The following is a 27,961-nucleotide window of genomic DNA, read 5'->3' on the forward strand; positions in this document are numbered from 1 at the left end:
CTCTGGACCAAGCAGAGTTCTAAATGCTTCTCATGCACTGATTCACTCAAGAATCATGACAACCCTGTGAAGCAGGCACTGTTATTCATTTTACAAACACACAGCACATGGTGAAGTTAAGGATGTTTTCTCAAGTTAGAATATTAGGAAGCAGCAAAGATTTAATTTGAAGCTAGGAACTATGGCTTTAGAGTATGATTCTCTTAATTTCTAAATTTTACTACCTTTCTTAATGAATGACAGAATATAGTAAGTTCCCATATATAACTTAGGTCTATTTCTGACATTTCTGTTACATTTCATTGACCAATTATATTTGCTTATGTTAATGCCAACTGTGTTTTAACATTAGAGTTTTATAGTTCATTTTAATACTTAGTGAAGTACTTAATCTCATACACATTATTTTGGTAACTATTCGATTAATTGTCTCATGGTAAGTCTCAGGCATTTTTCATATGAATATTAAAATCATTTTGTCTTGCTTCACTTTCCCATAAAACCAGACAAAAAGGGAATAAAAGGGAAATTGCAACAGATTTACATTTTAATTTAAAAGAATTAAGGTTTCTATGATATTAAATTTCCCCCTCCAAGGTTACTGTAAGTCTATCTATTTATTAAGGGAATGTTTTAAGTTTTTATATGAAAACTCCATGTTATCCTAATATGGATTCAGTGTTTTGGTTCAATTTATTTCTAAGAATTCTTAGAGATTTTGATATGAATATGATACTCTATGTTGAGCTATAAGGAAGTACACTCAAATATCAGCAATTTTATAAGGCTCATCCTAATAGCTATGAGTACATAAAATCTAATGTGTATAATAAAGTCAGTAGGTTCATTTAAAAAGAATATTTGAATTTGACTATTTTTCTAGGATTTTATTAAACATATTTCTAAAGAATACTATCGTGACATCACATACAACACTGAAGGAAATAAAGCTTAATTTTTACATTTTGTTGGAGAATTATGACGTATTTGAGGTAAGAGCTTGACTGGTTTCCTCTGCAAAACAAACAAAAAAAATATTTTCAAACTGCTCTGAGTACTGGTGAAGTGAAAAAGTTATCTAACAAAGAAGGCTATGTCCCTTTAACTTAATGTCTTTATACAATCAATAGTATTCCTTTTTCTGTTGGCTTACATTTTTAGAGAACTTCTGTGCAAGATTTCATTTGAAGAAAGGATTTTCAAAAAATAAAAAATGAGTTTTAAAAACCATGCAGACTGTAAGCCTATTCTTCCAACTAATACTAGCCACTCAACAAATACTTATTGAGAATCTATTAATGTTCCAGGCTAGTGGCTCAGTGGAAAAGAACCCTCCTGCCAGTGCAGAAGACCTGAGTTCAATCCCTGATGAAGAAGATCCTCTGGAGGAGGAAATGGCAACCTACTCCAGTATTCTTGCCTGGAGAATCCCATGGACAGAGGAGCTTGGTGGGCTATAGTCTGTGGGGTCACAAAAGAGTTGGACATGACTTAGGGACTAAGCAACAAATGGTTCTGATACATCAGAGAATAGAACAAAGACTACTGTTCTCATGTAACTTGATTTTCTAGGACAGTGAGGCTGATAATATATAATTTTTTTAATATGATGATAAGCAAACAGCTACCTGATTGGAAAAGACCCTGATGCTGGGAAAAAAGAGGGTGGCAGAGGATGAGATGGTTGGATAGCATTACCAGCTCAACGGACATGAACTTGGGTAAACTCCAGGAGATAGTGAGGGACAGGGAGAACTGGCATGCTGCAATCTATGGGGTTGCAAACTTAGCGACTGAACAACAGCAAGCAAAGCATGCAGTGTTCTGTGAAGCAAAAAAAGCAAAAATAAAAACAGCAAGATAAAGGGAATCAGAAGTACTGGGAGAATGGGGAGGCCAGGTTGCAATATCAAATTGGGTGGCTTGATACATCCATCTCAAAAGGGTATTGAGAAGCGAAATTTGAACAAAGACTTGATGACTATGAAGATATTAGCCAAGTAGATCTCTTTGAGATTGGAGAATTTTGTGTAGAGAGAGGCAAGAACTTGCCTAATGTCTGCAAGGCAACCCAAGCAGGTGGGTTTGACTAGGGCAGAGTAAGGAGGCAACTGATATGAAATGAAGTGAAAGTGGTAATCTGGCAAGGATCATATAAATTAATTAGATGTCATTTGGAGGATACTGGCTTTTGCTAAGTTCAATGGAAAACTATCACAGGCGTAAGCAGAGAAATTTTATAAGAAATCATTTGCTCAGTGGAGAACAGATTTTTGGGTGCAAAGGTAGAAAGTCTGGGAAATCTATATAGACACTACTGTAATAATTCAGGCTTGGACTAGGGTAGCAGTAGATGTAATGAGAAGAGGTCAACATTCTGTATATATTTTAGTGATAGAGTCAACATTATTTCTTATAGGAACTGGATATGGGGTATGAAAGAAAAGAGATGAGAATGAATCCAAGATTTGAGATCTGAGAAAACGGTGCATGGAATTGCTTCAATAGAGACTGTAAGGGCTATAGATAGAGCAGGTTTTGGGTAGTTTGTGGACTTCCGAATTAAAGATGTCCAATGCTGAGTGGCAACTTGGATATAGTCTGTAGTTTCACTCTGATATGTGTATTAGACAAATGTGAACCCATGTTATGTGGGATCTGAATCTTTCACAATTTTAGAGGACATCTTTGTCCACTACATTCAAAATTATAAACATAAAATTAGGTAGAGGGCCTTGTAATAAGCTTGTGCAGGTGAAGAATCTTAAGGGTTAAGCTTCACTATATGCGTGCTCAGTTGCTTCAGTCAAGTCCAACTCTTTGTCACGCTATGGACTGTACCCTGCCAGGCCCCTCTGTCCATGGAATTCTCCAGGCAAGGACACTGGAGTGGGTTTCCATGCCCTCCTCCAGGGGATATTCCGAACCCAGGGGTCGAACCCGGGTCTCTTGTGTCTTCTGTATCGCAGGCGGATTCTTTACCACTAAGCCACTGGGGTGCCCCTTAAGCTTCATTAGTTCATAATAAACCTACTTCTCAATGAAAACATAAATTTTACATATGTCAGAATATAAAAGCCAAGGTGGTATATGAGGAAGAAGAAAAGTATACATCCAGAAAGAGTTTCAAATATTAAGACCCACTTACTCCAACATTAAGAAGGATGATGGGAGGAACTAGCAAAGGATTTTGAGATGAAGCACATGGCATGACACAGGAGGAAAAAAAAGGCTGTGCAATAATATCCTGGAAGTCAAGTAATGAAAGTACATCAAATAATGAAAGTACACCAAGGAAGCAAAAGTGACAAATTATAACAAATACTGTTGATAGACCAAGTTCCATGCAGACTGACAACAGACTACTGGAATTAACGGTGGGGTCATCTCTGATATCCTATACAAACAGTTTCAGCAGAATTGTGGAGGAAAAAATCTGACAGGAATGGATTTAAGAAAAAAATGGGAAGACCAAAAATTGGAAAACAGAGAGTAAACACTTTTGTGAGTTTTGCTACAAAGTAGTATAAGAAATAGACCATTAGCTGGTAAGAGAAGTGAGATTAAAAGAAGTTTTGTTTTGTCTTTTAAGATGAGAGGAGAAAACAGATATATGTATGCTGATGGGAATGTTATAGAGGTAAAAAACTCAACAGATGAGAGAGATGGCAGAATTAGTGAAGAGTTGACCTTGAGTAAAGAAAAAATAACGAGCCTTTAACGTGCAACTGAAATTACTTGTTTTAAACAGAAGCAGGGAAAGTTTATCTACGGTAACAGTTGAGAGGTAGAATATGTGGGTATAGGTGAAGCTGTGATTTTGTGAAAAGTTTTTATTGCTTCCATTTTTCTCAGTCAAGTAACTAAAGTTATGAGCCTGGAGTGAGGACAGAGCAAAAGACCTTGGCATGGCACAGACAGTTCTTATACGGCTTCACGATCTCTACACCCTTGGTGTTCTGCCTTGTACAGTTCCTCCATTTAAGTGTGTGGAGAAATTGTGCCCTGATTCTAACCCACAGGATATGGCAAAGTGATGAAATGTCGCTACTCTGATTAAATTTCACTGTATGGTAAAAGAGAAAGCAATTCTTATGTTTAGGTTCAATAAGACTTCATCGTGCTGACATATAATGGGGAAAGATTTTCCTGCTGTCTGCAAGAAGCAAAAACCACACTGTGAAACGCCCATAGAGTGGGTCATGCAGCAGGAAACCTGGGTAGCCTCTAAACTCTGAGATCTTCCTCTTGTCAACAGTCAACAAGAAGTTGGGGTCCCCAGTCATACAGCTACAAAAAACTGAATGTTTCAGTTAGGTCTCCAGATGAAAATAAACCCCAGCTGATACTTTTGATTGCTGGCTTTGACTCTGAGCAGAAGACTCAGCTAACAGTGCCTTTGACTTCTGACCCATTGAAAACTGAGGTGATGTGTGCAGTTTAAGCCAATAAATTTGTGGCAGTCTGTTACACACAAAAAACTAATACAGGTGTTGAAATGAGACAAGAATTTATGAAACAGACATTCAGAGAGTAAAAAAAGTGACTGGGCTTATGATTACCTGACACAATTAGGGGGTCATTTGAGATCTGTGGTCATGAAACTGAGGTGGGACCAGTGACTTCTGTTTGTTTTTTTCTGTAACTACAGCAAGGGTTCTATATATGAGTTACCTACTTTCATTTGATTTGTATATTTTGATATATAATTTCAAATTTATTATTACATAAATATCTATAAAGCACATGTTTCTGAAAAATTTCTTTTTACTTTTTTTGAAATGTGAGAAGAATGTCAGGAGAGCTAACAATCATGAACTTAAAATTAAGACTGGAATTTAATTTTTGGTGCCATTGACTGATTAATAAAACCATTCTGTTGAATCAAAGTGATTGAAAAATGTAGAAAGATAACTTATAACTGGTCAAATCCAACTGATTCTATTTTTTACCTTTTTAGAATTTAATCACATTAAGACTTTAATTTTATTTCTATCCATGTATTTGCTTCTTAAAGTTCCAAAGTGTCAAGCCTGCAATATGCACAAACAAAAAAGTGTAAGTTGTAGAAGTATTAGCCCTAACTTTCTTTCTTAATAGGGAAATAATAGAATTTTGATTTATAAGTTAGACAACAAGTAACTTTGTACTCTCACTCGAGAAGAAAAACTCTACAGAGCATCTAAAGCTATCTTTAAAAGCTTACATACATGTTGATTATAGAAATATTTTAGTGTTGAAAATGCAGCAATATTAGTGTCACAGAATCTTTCTTTAAAGATAAAACTCAGTTTAACTAAGCTGTTTTATTCTGTATTACAATCTTAAAGAATGGTAACTAATTAGTTACCCCTTTTTTTTCCATTATCATTTGAAAGAAATTTCAGAAAAAATAAGTAAACATAGCTTACACTTATAAGGTGAGCAGTACATTCTAGTGCCGTTCTAAATATAATGAATTTATTATCTCAATTTCACAGAAGGGGAAGCTGAGGTCCAATTTACTCAGCAAATAGCAGAACAAAGATTTGATCATAGGCAATTAGGCTCCAGTCAACTTTTAACCATTCTAAAAGGCTTCTTATATGATAATCCTTCAGTTTTCCAGGGGACATTATTACATACTCATAACATTGTAGTCAGATCTGTGAAAACAGTCTGACTTGTGGAAATATGAAGGTAGGAAGGTAAAATTCAGTAGGTACTGAAGCACCATAGTCACTTTTAAAGAGCAGAAAAGATTTTTAAACACTGAAACTACAGGTAAAACTTATTTTCAACATACTTTCTGTGCTTTTTATTTTGGGGTTTTCTAAATATTAATAGTCTCTTAGTTCCTTTTGTTAGTTTGTAACCACAAACCATTTAGCCTAAAGAAAACTCAATCACAAATCACTTAGCCATTACTGATGAAATAGCTGTCTAGATTGCTTTATACTGGTTTATGAAAATTCACATGGAAAAAGTCTGCAGTGATTTTTAGCAGACTTTAGCAGAGGATATCAGATTAGCTATAAGAGATAAACAATAATTTTAACCTAAAACTACAGACATACCTGCTAAATTTCTGGATAAGGATAAAGTAAACATATGAGAAATGAAAGTCATATTATTACAGGTTTAAGAGTCTATTTTAAATATGGAGAGTTTAAGATGATCACATTAGAACCCATTTTTCTACTTTGGTTATTACCCTTATACATCTAAGTCAATTTTAGTGAATCTAAATTAATTAGTACTATCCACAAGAAACAACTGTGAGCTATCTAAAGACTGAATGAACAACAAAAACCAAATTATCTTCTCTACTACAACATGAATAGACTCTACTGGGAAATACTGTAGGGAATGAAATAATTACAAACTATTAATAACATAAAGATGAAAGATAACTATAATTCCTTCAATGAATTTAAGGATTTTGTTTTGTTATTTTATATCTTGCCTCAAGTTATCCAGGAGGTATTATGCTTGTTTGTACAAGAACAGAAGAAAACAAAGTATAAATAAAATACTTTTAATAACTGATGACTGTGGACAGAGTATAAAACCACACATGACTTAATTTTCCAAATTAGAAGAATATCTAGAGGTGGATGTGTTAACATATCTAGAGGGTAAAAATATTATATCAGTAAACTTAAAAAAAAGAAATTTTAATAAATCATTTTATAAAAATCATATTTCCACAAGAAAATACAAATCTAACTTTAAAGACAAAATTTTTGTTGGTTTTTCTTATAGATCCAGAATTTTTTACTTTTTATGTTGAGAAAAATCATTTGTTTTTAATGAGTGTTGTACTCATTTGTCTTGTCTTTATTTGGAAGAGAATGAAGCAGAAGAGGAACACTAAAAATATAAAGTCAGTTGTTTTCACAATAGTTTTCTAATTCATATAATTAAAACTCATAAGAGAAAAAGTCTGAGTGAAAATGTATATACACTTTTCCAACTTCATGCATCAATAATACAAGCTTGCTTCTCACTTCATGTAGCACCATTACCCTTAAAGAAAAAAGATGGGTTTCATCACTAGAGATGTGTACTTTTTAAACCAATTTACCGGGGCTAAAATGTGAGCATTATTAAGGATTTTTGTTTGAAGGGAATGCTACTGAATAAAATAAAAATCAAGTTCCTACCACAGAATAACATTCTAAATGTTAGTTTTCCTTCTAGTTATTTAAAAATTTTTCCTAAAAAAAAAATTTTTTTTCCTGAGGTTGCAAAAGTATTAGAATCAATAAATCAGCAAAATAATTCTGATAGCCATATCTTAGACCATATGCAAAAGCCACATTTAATGTATTTAGCAAATATAGCTCAAAGTTAGTAATTTATTAGTCAAATGCATGAAAAATATATTAAAAAGATAAGCTCATTTAATATTTAAATAATTCCATAAGGCTTTATATTAGTAAAAACGTGGAAATATTAAAGAAGATAACATTTCTCACCTAAATGAAGCTCAATTCAGACAAAATGAAAATGTGTTTAATCATTTTAATAAATATATTTTCAACATTTCTCATGTTAAAGTACAGTAAGGCTCTGAATTACACAGAATATTTTAGATGATTTCCTTAAATGTGCCAAAAACAGCTACATTTTTGAAGAATGTCCTACAAATATTCAGTACCAAAACAATCATCAAGTCAAAACTAAGATATATTTCTCATTGCAAAGTTTGCAACTCCAGCAAAGAAAATGTATTATTAAATTCTAAGAAAGTACCATTTCTTGAGTTATTAAACAGCATTAAAATTATCACAAATACCAATTTCCAGTTACTCTTACACTGCTAGAAATGTTTTTCATCAAAAGTTTTAAACTGTTACACAGTAAGGCATATCTGAAATAAAAAACAAAGAAAAGTGCATTCACATTTAAAGATATACCTTTGCTCAATAACTCATATTTATACATTCATTTTTTTTACATATATGATATTCTTAACTTATATACCAGGAAGCCTAGGAAGAAACAATAAGGGAAATAATAAACACCAACTCAATAAATAACCCTCAGAGCTCCATAAAGTCAAAATTTTAGGAGGAAAATCCAAAATTCTAGTAGTCTATCATCTGAGTCTATTTTTATTATCTAAAGCTAAAAATGCATATAAATTTTCAGGAATAACTGATATTTCTTTCTCAGGTTATTTGGAATCTGATCATGGTGCACAAATGTGAATGAACGAATACATCCTTAACCCACCAGTATCTTTTTCTCCAGTGTGCAGGCAATCACCCGTGAAAAGTATGGTGTAGATGACAGGATGATACTGTACCTGATTAGCTCTGGAGGTGGTCATGGGGTCAGATGGAGAGGACTTGGTGGTAGTTGGGGAAGATGGCAATGTCTGGGAATAAAGCAGTTCAGGAGCAAATCAACCTTTATAAGCCTTAAACTGATTATTTAAATAAAACAAAATAAAATAAAATGTAATATAACGAGAACAAAATCCTATGAACAAATTTTTCTCCTATTCATTTAAATTTAATGGAATTCAAGATCAATTAAATAACTAATGCATGTAAATACGCATGCATAAGCATGTAAAAATAAATTCATGACTTGAAATCATGATGGTGACTGATAAAAATTCACATGAGCATTAAAGGTATCCTGACCATATTCATGAATAGTAGTCTCTTTTCTTTCCCTTTTGTTTTCTTGGGGGAAAAGAGATCTCAAACAAAAATTCAATAAATTTAATGAGTAAAACTGAAAGTCATTTTCCTATCAATGAATACAGTCGGGGATTGAAAGAAGTGGTGAAATGAAGTTTACTTTGGCATAAAAGTATCCACCTACTTAATATGTTGAACATCACCAACAAGTTGATTCCACATGAATTTAGGGTTCCATACTTAAAAGCAATTAAATTTGCAGTTCTGAGTTCTTAATATCACATTATCTTCTAAAACATTAATTTTTAATAAATTTAGAGCCCGTCTGAAAATGTAAACATTAACCTCATATTAATAAACAAGTAACTAATAGCATTTTAACAAATTGCTGTAATATTTTTTATTATTTGTGCTAAATACTAAAAATTTGTATAGATGAGGTATATAACATTTTGTAGCATTATCAGCCTGTGTTGAAAATAAGCACAAAATTATTAGGAATCAAATTTATTATTCATTTCATTTTTAAACACATATACATACTATATATAAAACTATACACAAAACATGTCACATGAGACCATAATATTCTTAAGGTATTTTTAAAACTTCTGATGTCTAATAGAGTAACCTTAAAGTGTATGTAAGATGTTTTTATCTTTTTAAAAAGGTATACTTTCACTTGACAAATTGTATCATTTAAGTAGCCCTCTCAGTAGATAATATTTCTTAATATATGAAATGGGGTAGTTTTATAGTATGGACAAAATTCTATATGCACATTATGTTTTATATTAATACCTATCTTTAAAATTACTCAGACATGAGCAAAAGCATAACTTTAAAGGTTCAGCAGTGTCAGGAAAAGCAGATAAAATTACTTAAGTCAATCATATTTACACATTTAATATTTCATAACTCCTATCTGGGATAGAAAAAATATTTAAGAGTAAAAGAAAGGATAAAAAATTTCACAGGCTCCTGCTTAATTCACTGCTCTCAAGTAACAAACTAAGACTGATTCTAATATCTGATCATGTTTTAAACAGTTCAGGGATTCTTGATTCTTGTTTAAAACCTTGAGGAAAACTAGACAATGCATAGACATATCAAGATTTTTGTTAAATCATATTTTAAAAGGGAAGAAGAGCTGCAAACCTCACAAGAGTAGGAAAAAAAAAACTTCAAGTCCATTGTTTTCTGTTTTTGCTATTTGTAATAAATTCACTTTATAAAGTCATTTCTCCAGAAAGAATTTCACTAATAGTCATTAATAATTACCCTACTATTTTACTTTCCATGCAATACTATGCAGAAACACACACTACTGACTTTGTAAATATTCTGTGTACTGTGAATTGAAGAGTAAATTTTCCCTCCTCTGGTTACTACAACTACTACTGTACAGATTTCCTGGGAGTAGTTAACATATTTTTAAAAATATGTTCTTTATTAATCTCAGCATAATTATAAGACTGTTGACTAAATATATGCAAAATAAATCTAGAGGCCATCTACCCCAACACAGATTAGAAGCTAATTCATTAATCTACAGAAGCATGAGGTATATGTGTTGGGCTCTTCTATTTTCATCAAAGTAAAATCAACTTGAAGGATCACAGGTTCATTATGACAGCCATCTTGACCTAGATATGAATTCTCTTGAAATACTGCAAATAAATACGTAGAAAAAGTAGTAATATCAAGTGACTCAGACTTTGTGATCACTAAAATCAATACTATCTTTTTTCAATTTCTTGAATACCTTTCTTTTTACTTGGTATATATGTGAAATATTGGGCATGTATTAGTAACTGATGCAACTCATATTCATTGACATTGTCCTTAATAATTCTGAGGATGCTTCCTTCTCACAGGAATAAAAATAGTAATTTTAAACTTCTGGGACAATATTACTGTGTATAAAATCATTAAGGCTTTGGTTATTACAAATTATAATACATTAAGACTTTAATATTTTAAATAAAACATAATAATTAAGTTTGGGCTTTAAGGGATTAGATTTTGGAAATGTCACAATCAATTGTTTCTAAATTTTTTTGTTTAAATTCTTAAAATTATAAACATGTAATGTGGTAATAAACACGATTAGTTTTCTAGTTATCTATTACTTATATAGATATTCTTAAACACAAAAACTCTCCTTCCTTTACAAATTTAAATTTGTAAATTTTTTCTAGCAATGAAGAGAATCCAGAAAGTTTGCATTTTAGTTGATTTTTAAAACTACTACTTGTAAAAACTGTTCTGATAAACAGATAAATGTAAATATATTAATGTCTATAAAAGGTTCTAATAATTAGATTAAAAAACAGCTTTGAAAGTCATTCTCAACCACACAAATAGATCAGAAAAAGTCATAGAAATACTTTCATGTTCAATATGTTTATTTCTCTAATATTTTATAAACACGTTTACTCATCTTCACAATACAGACTGAAAATTTAAGTGGTTTCAAGTTTAAAAAAATCCCTTAGTAAAATTTCTGATATACATCTTGAAGATATAACTACTGAATATCCATATAGCAACAATATATTAAAATGTGTTAAGTAATATTTACAATGGATATATACAGTTAAGAACTCTTTTTAAGTGAAAGTGAAATCATTTCAGTCATGTCCAACTCTTTGCAACCTCATGGATTATAGCCTGCCAGGCTCCTCCATCCATGGGATTTTCTAGGCAAGAATACTGCAGTGGGTTGCCATTTCCTTCTTCAGGGGATCTTCCCGACCCAGGGATCGAACCTGGGTCCCTGCATTGCAGGCAGACTTTACCGTCTGAGCCACAAGGGAATCCCTTTTTAAAGTATTTATTAAGAAGTGATTATGAAGGGCACCGGCATTTTTTTAGCATGATTTTATCTTTCAAGTGGAAAAGTATAATATTTTAATTGATAGGACATGAATGTCTAAAAATTCTGCTTTAAATGCTGAAGGCTGAATTACTTATTACAAAAAATTTTGAAGTAGTTTATAATTTTAAAATAGTGAATCCTTTGGAATGTAAGTTTCTAAACTTTAAGATTTAATAAGTTATTTAATTAAATGTAGATTTTTCTAGGTTTTTGGGAATAAGAACTAAAAAGTGATTACACATTGTGAAATGCATTCTTGTTAACAAGTGGCAGTTTTCCTGGACCAGAGAATATAAACTCTACAATAAATAAGCTTAGCTTCAAGCAAATCTATAACAACAGATTGTCAAGGTCTATCATAGGTACAGTGAAAACAGCAATGAACAACAAATTTTAATTTTAATTTGGAACAGGTTTGTTTTGAGTTCTGTTAAATAAATCTGCATACTACTCCATAAAAATAATGAATCATCTATTTAAATATGGAATTGTCATCTTTGATTTTTCATCTTGACACATATCCAGCCTTCTCCCAATATCTGAACTACCTGGAACTACTTAGCCCTAATATAAACTCATGTTGTCTAATTTCAAAAGGTCTTTTACAATTGATTACTACTCCATATCTTATTTTCCTCATAATAACTATTCTGTACTTTTATCCTTCTCTTCAGCTATTCAGTCCCATGTATCTTATATTCTTTTCAATTGATAGTTTTTATTACCTGAAAGAGATCATGATTTTCCAGAATGAGCTTCCTTTATCTACTACAGTTGACTTCATTTCAACCTTCGCAATTTTCTGAACCACTTTTCCCCCATCCTCTCATTCATTTCATGGTAGACAAAACTGTGATATCCCAGACTTCCTACTCCTCATGAGCTATGACCTTAACACCCTATAATCTTTTCACCACTTGACTCATTTTGTCCCTTAATAATCTCATCTGTATTTGGCATCCCCAATTTCTCTTCCTTTTCAAGCTCCTTTTTATTCTTTAACATTAGCCATTCACTCTTTAGTAGCAGGGTAGTTATGTGAATCTTTCTGATCTAACTTGTATTTTTCTCCTTTTATATCCAAACTTTCAAGTCAGCAGTTCCCACACTTCACACCTTCTTTTTCTTTTTACCTAACCAGTCTCTTTACCTTTAGGATATATTATTATTAAGAAATAATGACTGTTTTCCCAACATAGAATTGAAACTGACTTAGAATCTCCAATGATTTTCTATTAAAAAAAGTTATTTTTGAACTTTTATTTGGGTATTTGATCTTTTTTAGCATCTTTCCTTATACTTCCCTTACTTTCTCCTTTTTATCTTTATGATTAATAAGGAGCACTTACTAGGAACCAGGTACAGATATAGTGGGTTAATGCAATACCCTTACAGAAGAGGTTACTATTACTTTCCCCATGTTATAGGTAAATAAGTCAAGGTATACAGAAGCAAAACAGCTTGTTCCAATGTACACAACTGGTAAATTAAAGAGGCAGAATTTGAACCCTGGCAGACCTATTCCAGATCCTAAGCACATAACCATTATACTATAATACTTCCAAGTTATTTTTTTTTAAAGTAACTGCTTCTCTATCTCATTTGTTTGTTTGTTTTTTCTCACCTACAATGAAGGTATAAGTGAAATTATCACTGACACTGCAATTAAGGATCTATATTTTCAGTTTTTTAAATTCTTACCTATGATTCTAATCAAAGACTACTTTAAGGAAAAAAAAAATATTACGTACAACTTATTCAACCTGCCTAAAACAATCATACAAAAATATTGTCTCAAATAGATGCCTGACTGAAATTCATTAGTTGCTTCCTGGAACTTAACATTTTGCTAGGCTCAAAACCACATATGTTCATTTTTTATTCTTTCCTCATCATTTTAGAACTAGAATCAAATGAGTACCAAACTCTTACAGATGTCACTTTGAAATATATTTTAACTTCAAGCATTTGTCTCAACTTTCACTACCAGAGGAGATTAAGTGCTCATCATCTTGTTCTTAAAATATTGCCTAGTCTCTTCACCCTGATACAAGACTTTCTATTTTGAACAAGGTCCTTTTCCTACATATGTTTATTCAGGAGTCTGAAAAGTCCTAAAAGAGAGAAATCCATTGGATTTTGTTTTATCAGTATTATACAAACTTAGAGGCCATACAGATCAGTATTAAGATCAATTAACAGTTACATTTCCTTGAGTAAGTAAATTTCTCTAAACATCAGCTTCTTTAACGTGGACTCTATACATGCTTCAGAGGAATTTTGTGTGGATGAATGAAATGTTTTAATAAATGTTAAGTGCATAGCACAATGGCTAGCACAGAAACAGAGTAAGCACCATATACATCACTATTATGATTATTACTGATTCTTCATTCTTGACCATAAGACATCCTTTTTTCCTGACAAAGATTAATGTCTCCTGGATTTGTACGATGTAAGAGAAGCTTTAAAAAATATTATTTTATAAACCTTCAAATCTAAGATCTGCATAGTAGATCACTCAGTAATTATCATAATTATCTTCCTCTCCTACCAATAGCTATTCCTGCAAGCACTCTAAGAATCTGTGTGGAGCAGCACAGAAGAAAACAAAGTGTAGAAGTACCCCTTTTTCTTTTTTTCATAACCTTCCAGGGAAATTAAAAGGGAAAGTATTAGAAAATCTGTAGTCTGTAGGATACCCTTTGGCCAGACATCCATGAGTTGCCATTATTTGGTTCCACACAACTTTATCTAACATTAATTTCCTCTAAACTACAACACAAATGTCCCACTTCTGTCAAGATAATCTCTTTACTATTCAACAATTATGGTATCTTTCTTCTCAAATTCATATTGCTCCATCTGCCTAAAATAAGCTTTTCTCTTTTTTTCTCCTCTAATCAGGCAATTCCTCTACAGAGTCCAGGTCAAGTTTTTACCTCTTTCACAAAACCAAATGTCACTCTAGCCTACATCTCTTTCACACTCTGCCAAACTTTTATGGTGCACTGTTTATATTGTAGTTTTGGTATATAAATGCAGTTTTATATCTTTATTAGTTATATTGGGCATTTATGATCGCTCATAAACTAGCTTGAAAGAGCAAGGGTTACAATATATTCTGCAATTCACTAAGAATGTATTTAATAAATTTATAATTGAATGAATGAATAATGAACAAATTATGAGCTAATCTTGCCAGTTTTTTATGATGAAAATAAAATTCTTTGTGCTACATGAGATTTTTAGTATCTTAACTTAATTTTTAAATATAAAATAATTATATAGATGCCTATAACTATTTCTTTCTTAATGTAGTTTTTCTTAAAAATACATTGAGCCAAAAAAAAACAAACCCCAAAACCCACTGAAAGTCTGTAATAGACAAAGGAAGTTAACAAATGCCAACTATCTTACTAATCTATCATTTCTACCATGTTTTGGGGTGCATTATATTGACTCATGAGGTATAATAACCATACTTAAGAGGAGGATTTGAGGGACTTATGACAAGAGGAGATTTTTCAATAATACTATGAGAAAAAAAAAATGTTACAAGTACAAAATTAAAAAAAAAAAAGCTGGAAATGCGAACATGGACATCAAAAACCTGGGATAATATGCACTTAGGAATGAGGTTCTAGGGAAAGTCTAAATTACCTGAGGATCACTGAATGTCTCTGCTATTTGCACATCTTGAAAATAAGAAATAAGAATGTTCTATGTCGCAATTAGTATGTTTAATTCTGGCTTATTGGTTCCTCCTGTGTATCTGTTTCTCCGTATACTGACTTAAGAAATGAGCATGACAGTATTATGTACTTCATGACAATCTGATTTTAAAGCTATAGAACAGAAATCATATACTTTGATTATTCAATAAATATTATCATTATTTTGAATATATAAAATATTGGAGTCCCTTCCTATCAGCAAATAAATATTTGATTTAAAACAAACAAATAAAGCACATCTGAGAATGAAGAACTAAATAGTTCACATCTAATATCTAAAGTTGGATATAAGGCTATAATGCTAGATTTCAAGTTTCTTCTGTATGAAAGACTTGTGAGATCATTATGTATTACTTTCCTAAAAACTTACATTTGGCTGAGAATTCACTCAGTTAATAAAGTTTCATTTGGAAAGAATATTCTGGTTCATGCAATTTATTTAGTAACCAACTGTATCTATATCATATAATTCAGAATATTTCATAAAAGTCATAATAATATATTGTATAAAACTATAACTTTTTTAATTTCAAAAGTAGATTTCTTATTTTTTATAACAAAAAACACATAGATTATTCTTGAAATTATTTTCCATTATAGGTTATTATATGATATTGACTATAGTTGCCTGTGCTATACAGTAAACCTTTGTTGTTACATATCTATTTTTTTTTAAATTAGAAATCCAGCATTCTATTCATATGAAGTCAAACAAGTAGAATCAAAATGCCATAAATTTTTTAGTTAGGCAAAAATTCATAAGTTTTCTAAAATATATATATTATACATATATATGTATACAAAAGCTTTTCTACTATATGCATGACAAAATTATAACTTTTAAAGCAAGATTTATTTGTTTAGAACTGACTTCCTATTTTAAGTCCAAGTTACATATAAATTATACTTCTTTAGTAAACAAAATCTTACATTATCAACCATAAAAAACAATAAATATGTTGTAACAAACATTAGGAAAATATAATTTCATATCCAATATTAGTTCATTTCTATGAGGAACTACATTTTCTGGCTCCAGCAATTTTTAAAATTCTAATTGTATTCTTTACATAATCTTAACTAGAAGAAAGTGTTTTAAAAATGTTTAAAGAAGTTACATTAAAAATTAACTTCAGGGTTGAAGTCCAAAGGGAATGTAAATGTTAGTTAGGGTAATGACTATCACTTTAAAAGAAATATTATTATTATTCTATGTATTAAAAGCTAAAAAATATAGAATTATATAAAATATACTTTTATCTATTCCATTATAAAATAATTTCTTTTAGATATAATTATTTTATACTGGATTACCAGCATAATTTCTCTAGAAATGAAATCTTGGTAATTTAAATTTATTTGTTGTGGTTCAGTTGCTAAGTCATTTCCACTTCTTTTGATTAGTTATTTAGACAATGATCCAACAAAAAGTTTCACATTGTAAAATAGGATACCTACCTAGAAAGTGAGAGAATCTCAAATTTAGAGCATAAATAACTGTTGATCTACAATATCGTGGAAATATGCTCAATCTCTCATCTAGATTTTTTGAGTAAATTTTTCAAATTTTACAGTTTTAAGAAACCATTTAAGTATTAAATATATTACTCTACTAAATTTAGAGTACTCTTTTAATGAATCTTTTAAAATAATACTTTCACATCACTATTGATTACATGAAATATTAATCAATAATAATGTCAATTTCATGAATATCTTATAAGGCTTAGAAATAAATGTAAATATGCAAACTTAAATTAATCACCATTATTTTTTAACCACTTATTTTGAATTTAAATAACATTATCTGAACAAGGCAAGTAAAAATAGAAATGAACCAAATATTTTAAATTCTGGCTTTCATAAATCTGTACTGACACTGGACAGATGACAACCTATAAATTTCATTTGCCATAGAGAAAGTTAGTTTTAACAATGACTCATAGACCATTATTTGATGGTATTATTATAAAAAATAAAAATTCATTCATATCATTGTGCTGAATAACTGCCAGTCATACAGTACTCAAAGTATATTTCATGTTTTACCTTTAAAAAAAAACAATATATTCACTGCCTTCCTTAAGTGTTTAAACTTACAGAAACTACAAAAGAAATGTGAGAATTAATAGGCTGGATTAAGTTGAAAATCAATAGACCCTATACTTTAGTGCCAATTCTGTAAATTCTTAGCCCCAGGTGATCTTAATCCAGAGGTCTTTAAACTCATACTTCTAGAATTTAGATAAATTTAGATTAAGTCATGGTACTGCTTTCAATGCATCACATTTTAAATTATTCTTTGCATTTACCTAGCATAGATAAAAATTTCAAAACTATAAATGTTTGTGAAGAATAAAAAATATCTACTTATGTTTCGAAGTTTAAAATATTTACCTTCTGCCATGTGTACATTAAAAGACACTTCCTTGATAAGTTATGAAAGGTTACAAATTGAAACATTTTGATACTGACAAAGAGCATAAAATGAATGATCTTATATGGTGTAAAAGCTACCTACTCATGATCTAAACATGGAAGGATTTTTTAAATAGTATTAAAGGAAAACTGAAACTTGGCCTATAATTTGAAAATATATAATGATTAATTTCTCTATTTGTATTTGATTAGACATCCTTATATTTATCAATATATTGGCAAAATTATAATAAATTCCTAACACTGGCTATTATATTTTTTCAACTCAGAAACATGAAATTAATAAGTTTTTGAGCTACATTTCAAATTTATTACAATGAATATAAATATTCTGTAAATTAAATATTCTGTGAAGGAATGAATAATACAGTTCTTTTGAAGGCATAAAATCTATCAATATGATCACAAATTAAAAAGCTAACTATAAAAAGGCAAATGCAGAAACAATCATATTTAACATAAAGTATCAAATAATTTTGAAGATTTAAAAGAGCTTAAGGGGAAGAATCTGCCTTATTTTTACATTAAAGAATGTCATTTTTTTCCCTACATAGTGTCTGTCATTATTCAATCTTAACTAACATTGTTTTTTATCAAGTAAAAGTTTTGTTACAGAAAATCCCACACATTGAAAATAAACATTGGCTCTTTATGACATATATATAAATACTGTACAAGTTATACAGAACATAATAGCTGACTTGTAACAAAGAACTGTTTGCTAGGTACAAAAATTTACTTATACATATTTGTTGAAAAAAAATACTGAACATGACAATTAAATTGACAAAACAGGAGTTTATATCCATAACTATACTAGAGACTAAAAACATTGAGACTAGGGTATTAGGAATTTTGAGAATGTAGTCTCAATTTTTATACTTCATTTTAAAAGTGATAGAATTTTAAATAGGTTAAATTCTAATAAATTAATCAAATTTGTATCTATAATTTTTAAAAGGGCACTATAAAAGAAATGAGCCATAATTGTTCCTCAGTGTAATACTAATAAATGAGTAATTTGATCAATAAATAAACTGATCAATCTAAAGAAGAGGCTCTGACAGTCTTTAAGTAAATAAGTGACAACTGTTATGTTTTAAGTATTCTTAGGGAAAAACTGTATATGCTAAACCTTTAAGGCTTCTTTTATAAGGAATTCGTACTATATTGTGGATATCTGTCTTTGATTTCCCAACTAAACACTCACTTGTTTGATGCGATCTGGGTTAACGGTGGTCTGGGGTTGTAGAATGCTGACTGGTTCTGTCTTGGCCACATTTTGGGGCATTTCTCGAATTTTTTCTGCAATGAATCCATGAACTGCATTCAGTGCTTCAACTGTTCCCTGGATCAAGCACACTCGCTCAGTAGTACCTGTGAACAAAAGATTTAAGTTTCAGAAAACTTCCTCTCTTACTTTGTACGCTTTTCATAAAAACTATAAAAAAAGGATGATATACTAATGCCAACAAAATCATGTACAATGTAGAACTCTAAATCTCAAAAAGGGCCAGCAAAGCCAGAAACCATGAGAAGTTTTGTATACATCATTCACTGACATAACGAATACTTTCTGAGCATTTATACAAGGACGTAGGGTTAGAAACCAGTATTTAACTTATATGCAGAGTACATCATGAGAAATGCTGGACTGGAAGAAACAAGCTGGAATCAAGATTGCCGGGAGAAATATCAATCACCTCAGATATGCAGATGATACCACCCTTATGGCAGAAAGTGAAGAGGAACTAAAAAGCCTCTTGATGAAAGTGAAAGCGGAGAGTGAAAAAGTTGGCCTAAAGCTCAGTTCAGTTCAGTTCAGTCGCTCAGTCATGTCCTACTCTTTGCGACCCCATGAATCGCAGCACGCCAGGCCTCCCCGTCCATCACCATCTCCCAGAGTTCACTCAGATTCACGTCCATCAAGTCCGTGATGTCATTCAGCCATCTCATCCTCGGTCATTCCCTTCTACTCCTGCCCCCAATCCCTCCCAGCATCAGAGGTTTTTCCAATGAGTCAACTCTTCACATGAGGTGGTCAAAGTAGTGGAGCTTCAGCTTTAGCATCATTCCTTCCAAAGAAATCCCAGGGCTGATCTCCTTCAGAATGGACTGGTTGGATCTCCTTGCAGTCCAAGGGACTCTCAAGAGTCTTCTCCAACACCACAGCTCAAAAGCATCAATTCTTCGGCACTCAGCCTTCTTCACAGTCCAACTCTCACATCCATACACGACCACAGGAAAAACCATAGCCTTGACTAGATGGACATTAGTCAGCAAAGTAACGTCTCTGCTTTTGAAAATATTATCTAGGTTGGTCATAAGTTTTCTTCCCAGGAAAAAGCGTCTTTTAATTTCATGGCTGCAGTCACCATCTGCAGTGATTTTGGAGCCCAAACAAATAAAGTCTGACACTGTTTCCACTGTTTCCCCATCTATTTCCCATGAAGTGATGGGACCGGATGCCATGATCTTCATTTTCTGAATGTTGAGCTTTAAGCCAACTTTTTCACTCTCCTCTTTCACTTTCATCAAGAGGCTTTCTGGCTCCTCTTCACTTTCTGCCATAAGGGTGGTGTCATCTGCATATCTGAGGTTATTGGTATTTCTCCCAGCAGTCTTGATTCCAGCTTGTGTTTCCTCCAGTCCAGCGTTTCTCATGATGTACTCTGCATATAAGTTAAACAAGCAGGGTGACAATATACAGCCTTGACATACTCCTTTTCCTATTTGAAACCAGTGTGTTGTTCCATGTCCAGTTCTAACTGTTGCTTCCTGACCTGCATACAGATTTTTCAAGAGGCAGGTTAGGTGGTCTGGTATTTCCATCTCTTTCAGAAAACGAAGATCATGGCATCTGGGAAATAGATGGGGAAACAGTGGAAACAGTGTCAGGCTTTATTTGTTTGGGCTCCAAAATTACTGCAGATGGTGATTGCAGCCATGACATTAAAAGACATTTACTCCTTGGAAGAAAAGTTATGACCAACCTAGATAGTATATTCAAAAGCAGAGACATTACTTTGCCGACTAAGGTCCGTCTAGTCAAGGCTATGGTTTTTCCTGTGGTCATGTATGGATTGGAGAGTTGGACTGTGAAGAAGGCTGAGTGCCGAAGAATTGATGCTTTTGAACTGTAGTGTTGGAGAAGACTCTTGAGAGTCCCTTGGACTGCAAGGAGATCCAACCAGTCCATTCTGATGGAGATCAGCCCTGGGAGTTCTTCGGAAGGACTGATGCTAAAGCTGAAACTCCAGTACTTTGGCCACCTCATGTGAAGAGTTGACTCATTGGAAAAGACTCTGATGCTGGGAGGGATTGGGGGCAGGAGGAGAAGGGGACGACAAAGGATGAGATGGCTGGAAGGAATCACTGACTCAATAGACGTGAGTCTGAGTGAACTCGGGGAGATGGTGATGGACAGGGAGGCCTGGCGTGCTGCGATTCATGGGGTCGCAAAGAGTTGGACACGACTGAGTGACTAAACTGAACTGAACTGAACACAAAAATTAGTGGAGAGAAGGAGTCTTGGAAAGCTTACGAAGTAGGTAAGTTTCTGAATTTTTACCACCTTTTATTCATGTACCTTGTTTTTTAATCACAGCAATAACACTATCTGACATTTTCTATTTATTTTTTTTGTTTCTATTAGAATGCAAGCTCTCAGAGAACAGTTAATTAGTCTGTTTTGCATTGTACAATAAATAACAGATATTTATTGGACAAATAATCATTCCTGCTTTTACTGATTATGCAATTTTAATAAGATAGCATATCATAATTAAAAACAAAATTTTAAACTATTTTTTATTTGAAATTGATGAATAATTGATAAAAGATAACAGTTTTATTTGCTTCATATCTAGTGAATAAAATGTGAGTGATGTGAGACAAGACTAAAATGAAATTGGTTGGGTCTAAGGCACAGATCCTATAGACTATTTTCTACTCTACAGGTATACCTAAAGACAATAAGAATAAGTGATTAGTTTTTCAGACTATTTTGAGCCTCACTGCAGCAGCCTGCTCTTAAACTGTAATCTTCTGCTCAGCAGCTCAACAGAGCAAACACATAAACTTACTTCTCAGACATCAGTATTCTTTTACTAAACAGTTATCAACAAGTAAAAATAATCTTTTAAAATTTAGAAAATATTTGTTTTTGAGCTAATATGACCTTCCAAGTACTTAACACATATCTGTTTCATACCAGTTTCAAAATTCTAAGCCATTCTATAAAACATTTTAAAGTACATTTTGAAGGAAAAAAATATGACATTACACATTAAAAAAATTGCAAGGAGTTTATATTGCTTTAAGGATTGATTACCATATAGACCATTTCCCTAGCATTAAAAAATTTTTTTAAGAACAGTAACAGATTATCACTCTTACGTTTAGGAAAAAAGACTTAGATCACAAGAATTAGGAGCAGGAATAAAAAAATAATATTTAAGTATACACCTCAGTTGGGGCTTGCCTCACAACTCAGTTGGTAAAGAATCTGCCTATAATGCAAGAGACCTGCGTTTGATTCCTAGAGAAGGGAATGGCAACCCACTCCATATTCCTGCCTGGATAATCCCATGGACAGAGGAGCCTGGTGGGCTATAGTCCTTGGGGTCAAAAGAGTCAGACATGACTTAATGACTACACCACCACCACCACACCTGAATCAAATTGTCCTCTTTTAAACCACAAAGATGCAAGTTTATGAAAAGCTACATTTCCTAATTTGTATAATATATTTCAATAGAAAGCAGTATCTTTTAGTTGTGAGGAGGGAGACAATCTGAAACACATTGAGATTGTGAGTTTGAAGGCTTAATATTTCCTGTTTTTCCTAATCAGCTTTTCTCATCTTTGAGTATCTTGATGTATCTCTGTATCTATTCTTGGGTAAAAGGATGTAGTTTATTAGGGATACTCTAGGGAGTCTTTACAAAGTTGTATTAATTGTCCAATAAATGACTAGAAAGGATGAGAACTGATCAATGCAGCTCCTGTGAAGTGTTCTCATCTAAGTCAGCAGACAATACAAAACACAGATCGGATTACATTCCTGCTTTGGGAGACAACTAAAGAGTGCTCTTCTGGGGATGCCAAGACAGAAAAGGAAATCAGTTAAGCCTCAACAGAGATTTTTAAAAAATAAAACATGGTACTAAATAACTAAAGGAACTATATGATCCATGTTGTTTTTAAAGTTCTAATTTAATAGAACATATACTGTGTCAGACAACGCAGTAACCCCGATACTCTTCAGACTATACAGTCTAACAAGTAGTAAATGGAAATCACTGAGCCATAAAGAAATATGATTGTCTCAAACTGAATTTCACATAGCATGCATGAGACAATTTGGCAATAGTTTATAGGTACAAAGTTGCCATAAATATTCTTTCAAGATTAAATGATATCACTACCATTAGAACTACTACCAAAAAAAAGGGAAAGAGAAAAGGAAATTGTAATTTCCCCAATGGGAACTGCTATAATCCTCAGAAGAGATGCTCTCATATTCTTCCAGTGAACTCTAATGGCCTTTTCACTTAGATAACACAAAACTATAATTTTTTAGGAGAAAGTCACAAAGAAGGAAGACTGTCAGGTATATGACCAAACTGTATAACAAAAATGAGCCTATAACTAATAAAAGTTGCTGGTTTTTTCAGTCATTTTACAGGCTTTTATGCTCCATTAGTGTCTAAAGTGAACTATGAGTTATTTACTATTTTATTTAACAGTATCATTTACTTCTCTTTGCAACAGACTAGTAACTAAATCTGAAAAAAATTATATAAAAGTATTTCCTTATATTTATTATAATGTAAAGATGCAGGTGTATAAGACACCATTAATTTAAAATTTTTCTTTTAAGGGAGACATTAGATAAACTCTTACAAGAAGGGACAAACATAGGCAGTGAAATCAGAAAGACTTTTCGTTTCTACTTCACATGCCATATCATAAACTGAATAGACATGTTTCTAAAATTAGGTACAATTATGAGTTGCCATAGCAAAATTGTGATATACATTTAACAAAATATACTCTACTACTATAGAGTGTGCTACTATAACCTTGGACAAGTCATTTAAACTGTTCCTGCTCCTACCTAAGGCAATCTATCATCTGTGCAGTGGATCTGATCTCTCTTAATGCCCAAGTCCACTGTTTCTCCTAGTATCATTTTTTCCATCAGACCTTGCCTATCAGCAGAAAAACATGTTATACTTTCTTCCATTTTTAAAGATCCCTCCTTTATGACAGAAAGAGAAAATTAGCCTTTTGTAAAGCAAATGAAATGCCAATTCAGGCAAAGATCATAAAACCATAAAATGAAAGGTTAATGGGAAATTTTCAATGGAAACATCTGGAATCACCAACTGACTTCACTGGTCAACATTAGCATAACTAAGAGTGTGAAAATCAAGCACTGACATGATGCAATATGAAGCAGAGGGCACCAACTATAGAGGATGTATCCCCAAATAGCTGAACCTAAATCGAATCAAACATTTAGCCAGACAGAACAGTTTACAAATAATACTGAGGGACTTCCCTGGTGGTCCAGTGGTTGAGAATCCATCTTGCAATGCAGGGCATGTGGGTTTGATCCTTGTTCAGGGAACTAGGATTCTACATGCTACTGAGCAACTAAACTTGCGTGCTGCAACTACTGAGCCCACATCTCACAACTAGAGAATCCGTGGGCCACAATGAAAGATTTCCACATAATCCAACAAAGATCTGACACAGCCAAATAAATATTAAAAGATAATTCTGAAAACAGAGAAACAAATGACACCATAAGAAAGCAAATACACAAATCAACAATGTAAGCTAGTCTTCAGAATAATTAGTTTCTTCAATATAGGAAAGAAAGTTCTCTAGACATAAAGAATCTTAAAAGACACAATAATCAAATATGAATTAGAATTTGACTGGATCTAAATTCAAACAACTTTAACTTTAAAAATTGTGGCACTCTCATAAAAACAATATTAAATAGTATCAAAGAATTACTGTTAATTTTAACAGGTGTGATTATGGCATCAGGGTGTTTTCTCTTTCTTTTCAGGTGCATACTGAAGTATATGTAGCTAAAATGACTGAGATTTGCTTCAAAATATATTTTTTTAATTTTTAAAATTTTTATTTTTACTTTATTTTGCTTTACAATACTGTATTGGTTTTGCCATACATTGACATGACTCAGCCACAGGTGTACATGAGTTCCCAATCCTGAACCCCCCTCCCACCTCCCACCCCATATCATCTCTCTGGATCATCCCCGTTTTTTTGTAACAGCAAAAAATGTTACTCATACAAAATATATATGCCAAAATCTTGATATTAATGACAAATATGTAGGTTATAAGGAGGTTCATTCTTCTAAGTATATCTGAAATTTCATAATAAAACATTTTAAAGCCCTCCCTAGCCTTCTTCTAGTTACATGCAGCTCAATTTCTTTATCTCTCAAAAATCCTTGAGTGACTTAAATACATGTATTTACACTTTTTCACCACCCATTCCTTTTCTCTTGACTCTGAGTTACTCCAGTATGGCTTTTGTCCTGCCACTCCACTTAAACCGTTCATTACAGCCTTACCCGGTAAATCTAATCTTCATGCCTCTTCAATTGGCCCATCAGCAGCATGTGACACCACTGACCACTCTCTTCTTAATACACTCCATTTGGTTTTCAGGATACCATATGGTCTTCATTTAATTCAGTTCATTCATTCATCTGGCAAAAATCTATTGATTCTCCACTAAATGTTAAGTACTATACTCAGTAAAGCAATGACCAAACAGATAAACCTGCTTTCATGGAGTTCTTCTCTAGGTTCATGCAGACAGACACTATACAGAAAACAAATAATATAGAGAATATGAAATAAAATTAGTACTATAGAAAAAAATTGGGAAGAATACCAGGATACACAAAGACAAAAATAAAGTATAAAAGAGAGCTTGTCAGGCTCACGGCTGTATCCTTAGTGTATGGAAGCATGTCTGGCACCCTGTGGATACTCAAAAAGAATTATTTTTTGAATAAATGAATAACTCCCTGAGTCTAATTTCCTTAGCTATGTATTAAAAACATATGATTGATTTTAAGACCTTTTTGTCTATTGACCTTTTGCTTTATAAAATGTCTAAAAAGCCAATAAGTGTCTTTGGGTTTATAAAACGTGTCAATATATGTAAAAATTAGATATATTTTGGGAAATGATTTTAAAAACTACTAATAAGTTATAAATTACAATGTCAATAAAAAGAATAGTTGATTTTTAAAAAGTTCTGAGAAAGGTAATAGGAGAAACAATGAATAATTTAATAGTTTTTTTTCCTTTCCAGAATAGAAAGTAGATAAACCAAAAATGTAATCTACCTAAAAGAATAAAGTCAGCAGAAAAAAGGAACACTTTTTTTCTGTTGTATAAAAGACAGTCTAAAACATTTTAGATACCTGAGACCTATTTCAACAAAAATGACTCTGGTTTGGAATAATGGGCATATAATAACAATATGCTTACTCCTTGGAAGAAAAGTTATGACCAACCTAGATAGCATATTCAAAAGTAGAGACATTACTTTGCCGACTAATGTCCGTCTAGTCAAGGCTATGGTTTTTCCTGTGGTCATGTATGGATTGGAGAGTTGGACTGTGAAGAAGGCTGAGCGTCAAAGAATTGATGCTTTTCAACTGTGGTGTTGGAGAAGACTCTTGAGAGTCCCTTGGACTGCAAGGAGATCCAACCAGTCCATTCTGAAGGAGATCAACCCTGGGATTTCTTTGGAAGGAATGATGCTAAAGCTGAAACTCTAGTACTTTGGCCACCTCATGCGAAGAGTTGACTCATTGGAAAAGACTCTGATGCTGGGAGGGATTGGGGGCAGGAGGAGAAGAGGACGACAGAGGATGAGATGGCTGGATGGCATCACTGACTCAATGGATGTGAGTCTGAGTGAACTCTGGGAGTTGGTGATGGACAGGGAGGCCTGGCGTGCTGCGATTCATGGGGTCGCAAAGAGTCGGACACGACTGAGTAACTGAACTGAACTGAACTGAATAACAATACGATCCACATATTTCCAATCATCAGGTATAATGAAAATTAGCAAACATTTTATTTGGATGTAAGAAAATGCATCAGTTTATACTCCTACTGAAAATATTACTCAGTATTTTGTGATAAGAATGCAAGTACATAACTCTTCAGGAAATATTAGTGCCAATCTAAAGTAAGAAATTTGAATGAATTCCAGTGAAACATCTTAAAATGAAAAATTAATACTTAAAATTTAGTAGAGTATTAATAATTCTATGACAACCTGTAAACAATGTTGTTGGCCTCAAAAAGAACTGAAACAACGAAAGTGCCAATTAACATCGCAATAGGCAAAAACTGAGGTGTAAAACAAAAATGGTACATAATTTTTGGAGTATGAAAACAGCTACTTATAGCACTGAAAAATTGCCAAATCTGGGTAGCTAATATTCTGAATGGATAGGGTTTCTTTCTTTCAACATAATATTTAGCTTCTACCATTTCTAGAAATATCTCCCAATTAGATATACATTTTCAAATACATTTAACATTTCTGTAATACTTGGGAAAAACTATATAATTCTGAACAGAAATAAATGTCAAACTTGAGATTTCTTTTGCTATGTATGTCTATTTATCCTTATGCAAGTGGTGCTCTGTGACTGGTATTTGTTCCTTTAATTTTCATATTCTTTTATTTACTATCCCTTATCCCCTCATCTGATTCTAGCACACTCCTCTCTTTATTTGTACTTTGTTGTATTTAGTCCTCAATGTCTGGATGAGCTAAGCAAAGCTGCTGAAACAACTAGAAACAGATAAGATTCCTAGTGACAACCACAGGGGATAGCTGACCTCTGTGAAATCTATTCTGGCTTTTTTCTGCTTTATTTCTGAATCTGAGGGGTCAGTATCAATAGGCATAATATTTCTTTAATGCTTTCTTAATGTTTAAAATTGCAGTTCAGTTCAGTCACTCAGTCATGTCCGACTCTCTGTGACCCCATGGACTGGAGCATTCCAGGCTTCCCTGTCCATCACCAACTCCCGGAGCCTAATTAAAACTGCAAGTGGGCATTTTATCTTTAAAATATCTTTAAAAGAGTATCATTTTTAGTGAATAAAGGAATTTACAGTAATTGTTTATTCTTGATCTAGTCATGGTAATCTAATTATGTGAATATCTTTGTGGCTTTAAAA

At 32.5% G+C, this 27,961-nt stretch overlaps 1 protein-coding gene across 3 annotated transcripts in view; it reads right to left on the reverse strand.

The window, feature by feature from the left end:
• Window positions 1-27,961, reverse strand: part of NOVA1 (NOVA alternative splicing regulator 1) — a 174,561-nt gene that overhangs the window by 19,001 nt on the left and 127,599 nt on the right. For 2 of the 3 annotated variants that reach the window (XM_069560231.1, XM_069560232.1), the window contains exons 3-4: window positions 18,904-19,070; window positions 8,294-8,365 (exon numbers count right to left, since the gene is read on the reverse strand). In XM_069560231.1, the coding sequence (XP_069416332.1) occupies window positions 8,294-8,365; window positions 18,904-19,070 (239 nt within the window). The remainder of the gene's footprint in view (window positions 1-8,293; window positions 8,366-18,903; window positions 19,071-27,961) is intronic. The other variant, XM_069560229.1, reaches the window with a different exon arrangement.

The sequence above is a fragment of the Ovis canadensis genome, chromosome 18 (assembly GCF_042477335.2).
Source record: "Ovis canadensis isolate MfBH-ARS-UI-01 breed Bighorn chromosome 18, ARS-UI_OviCan_v2, whole genome shotgun sequence".
Classification (NCBI taxonomy): domain Eukaryota; kingdom Metazoa; phylum Chordata; class Mammalia; order Artiodactyla; family Bovidae; genus Ovis; species Ovis canadensis.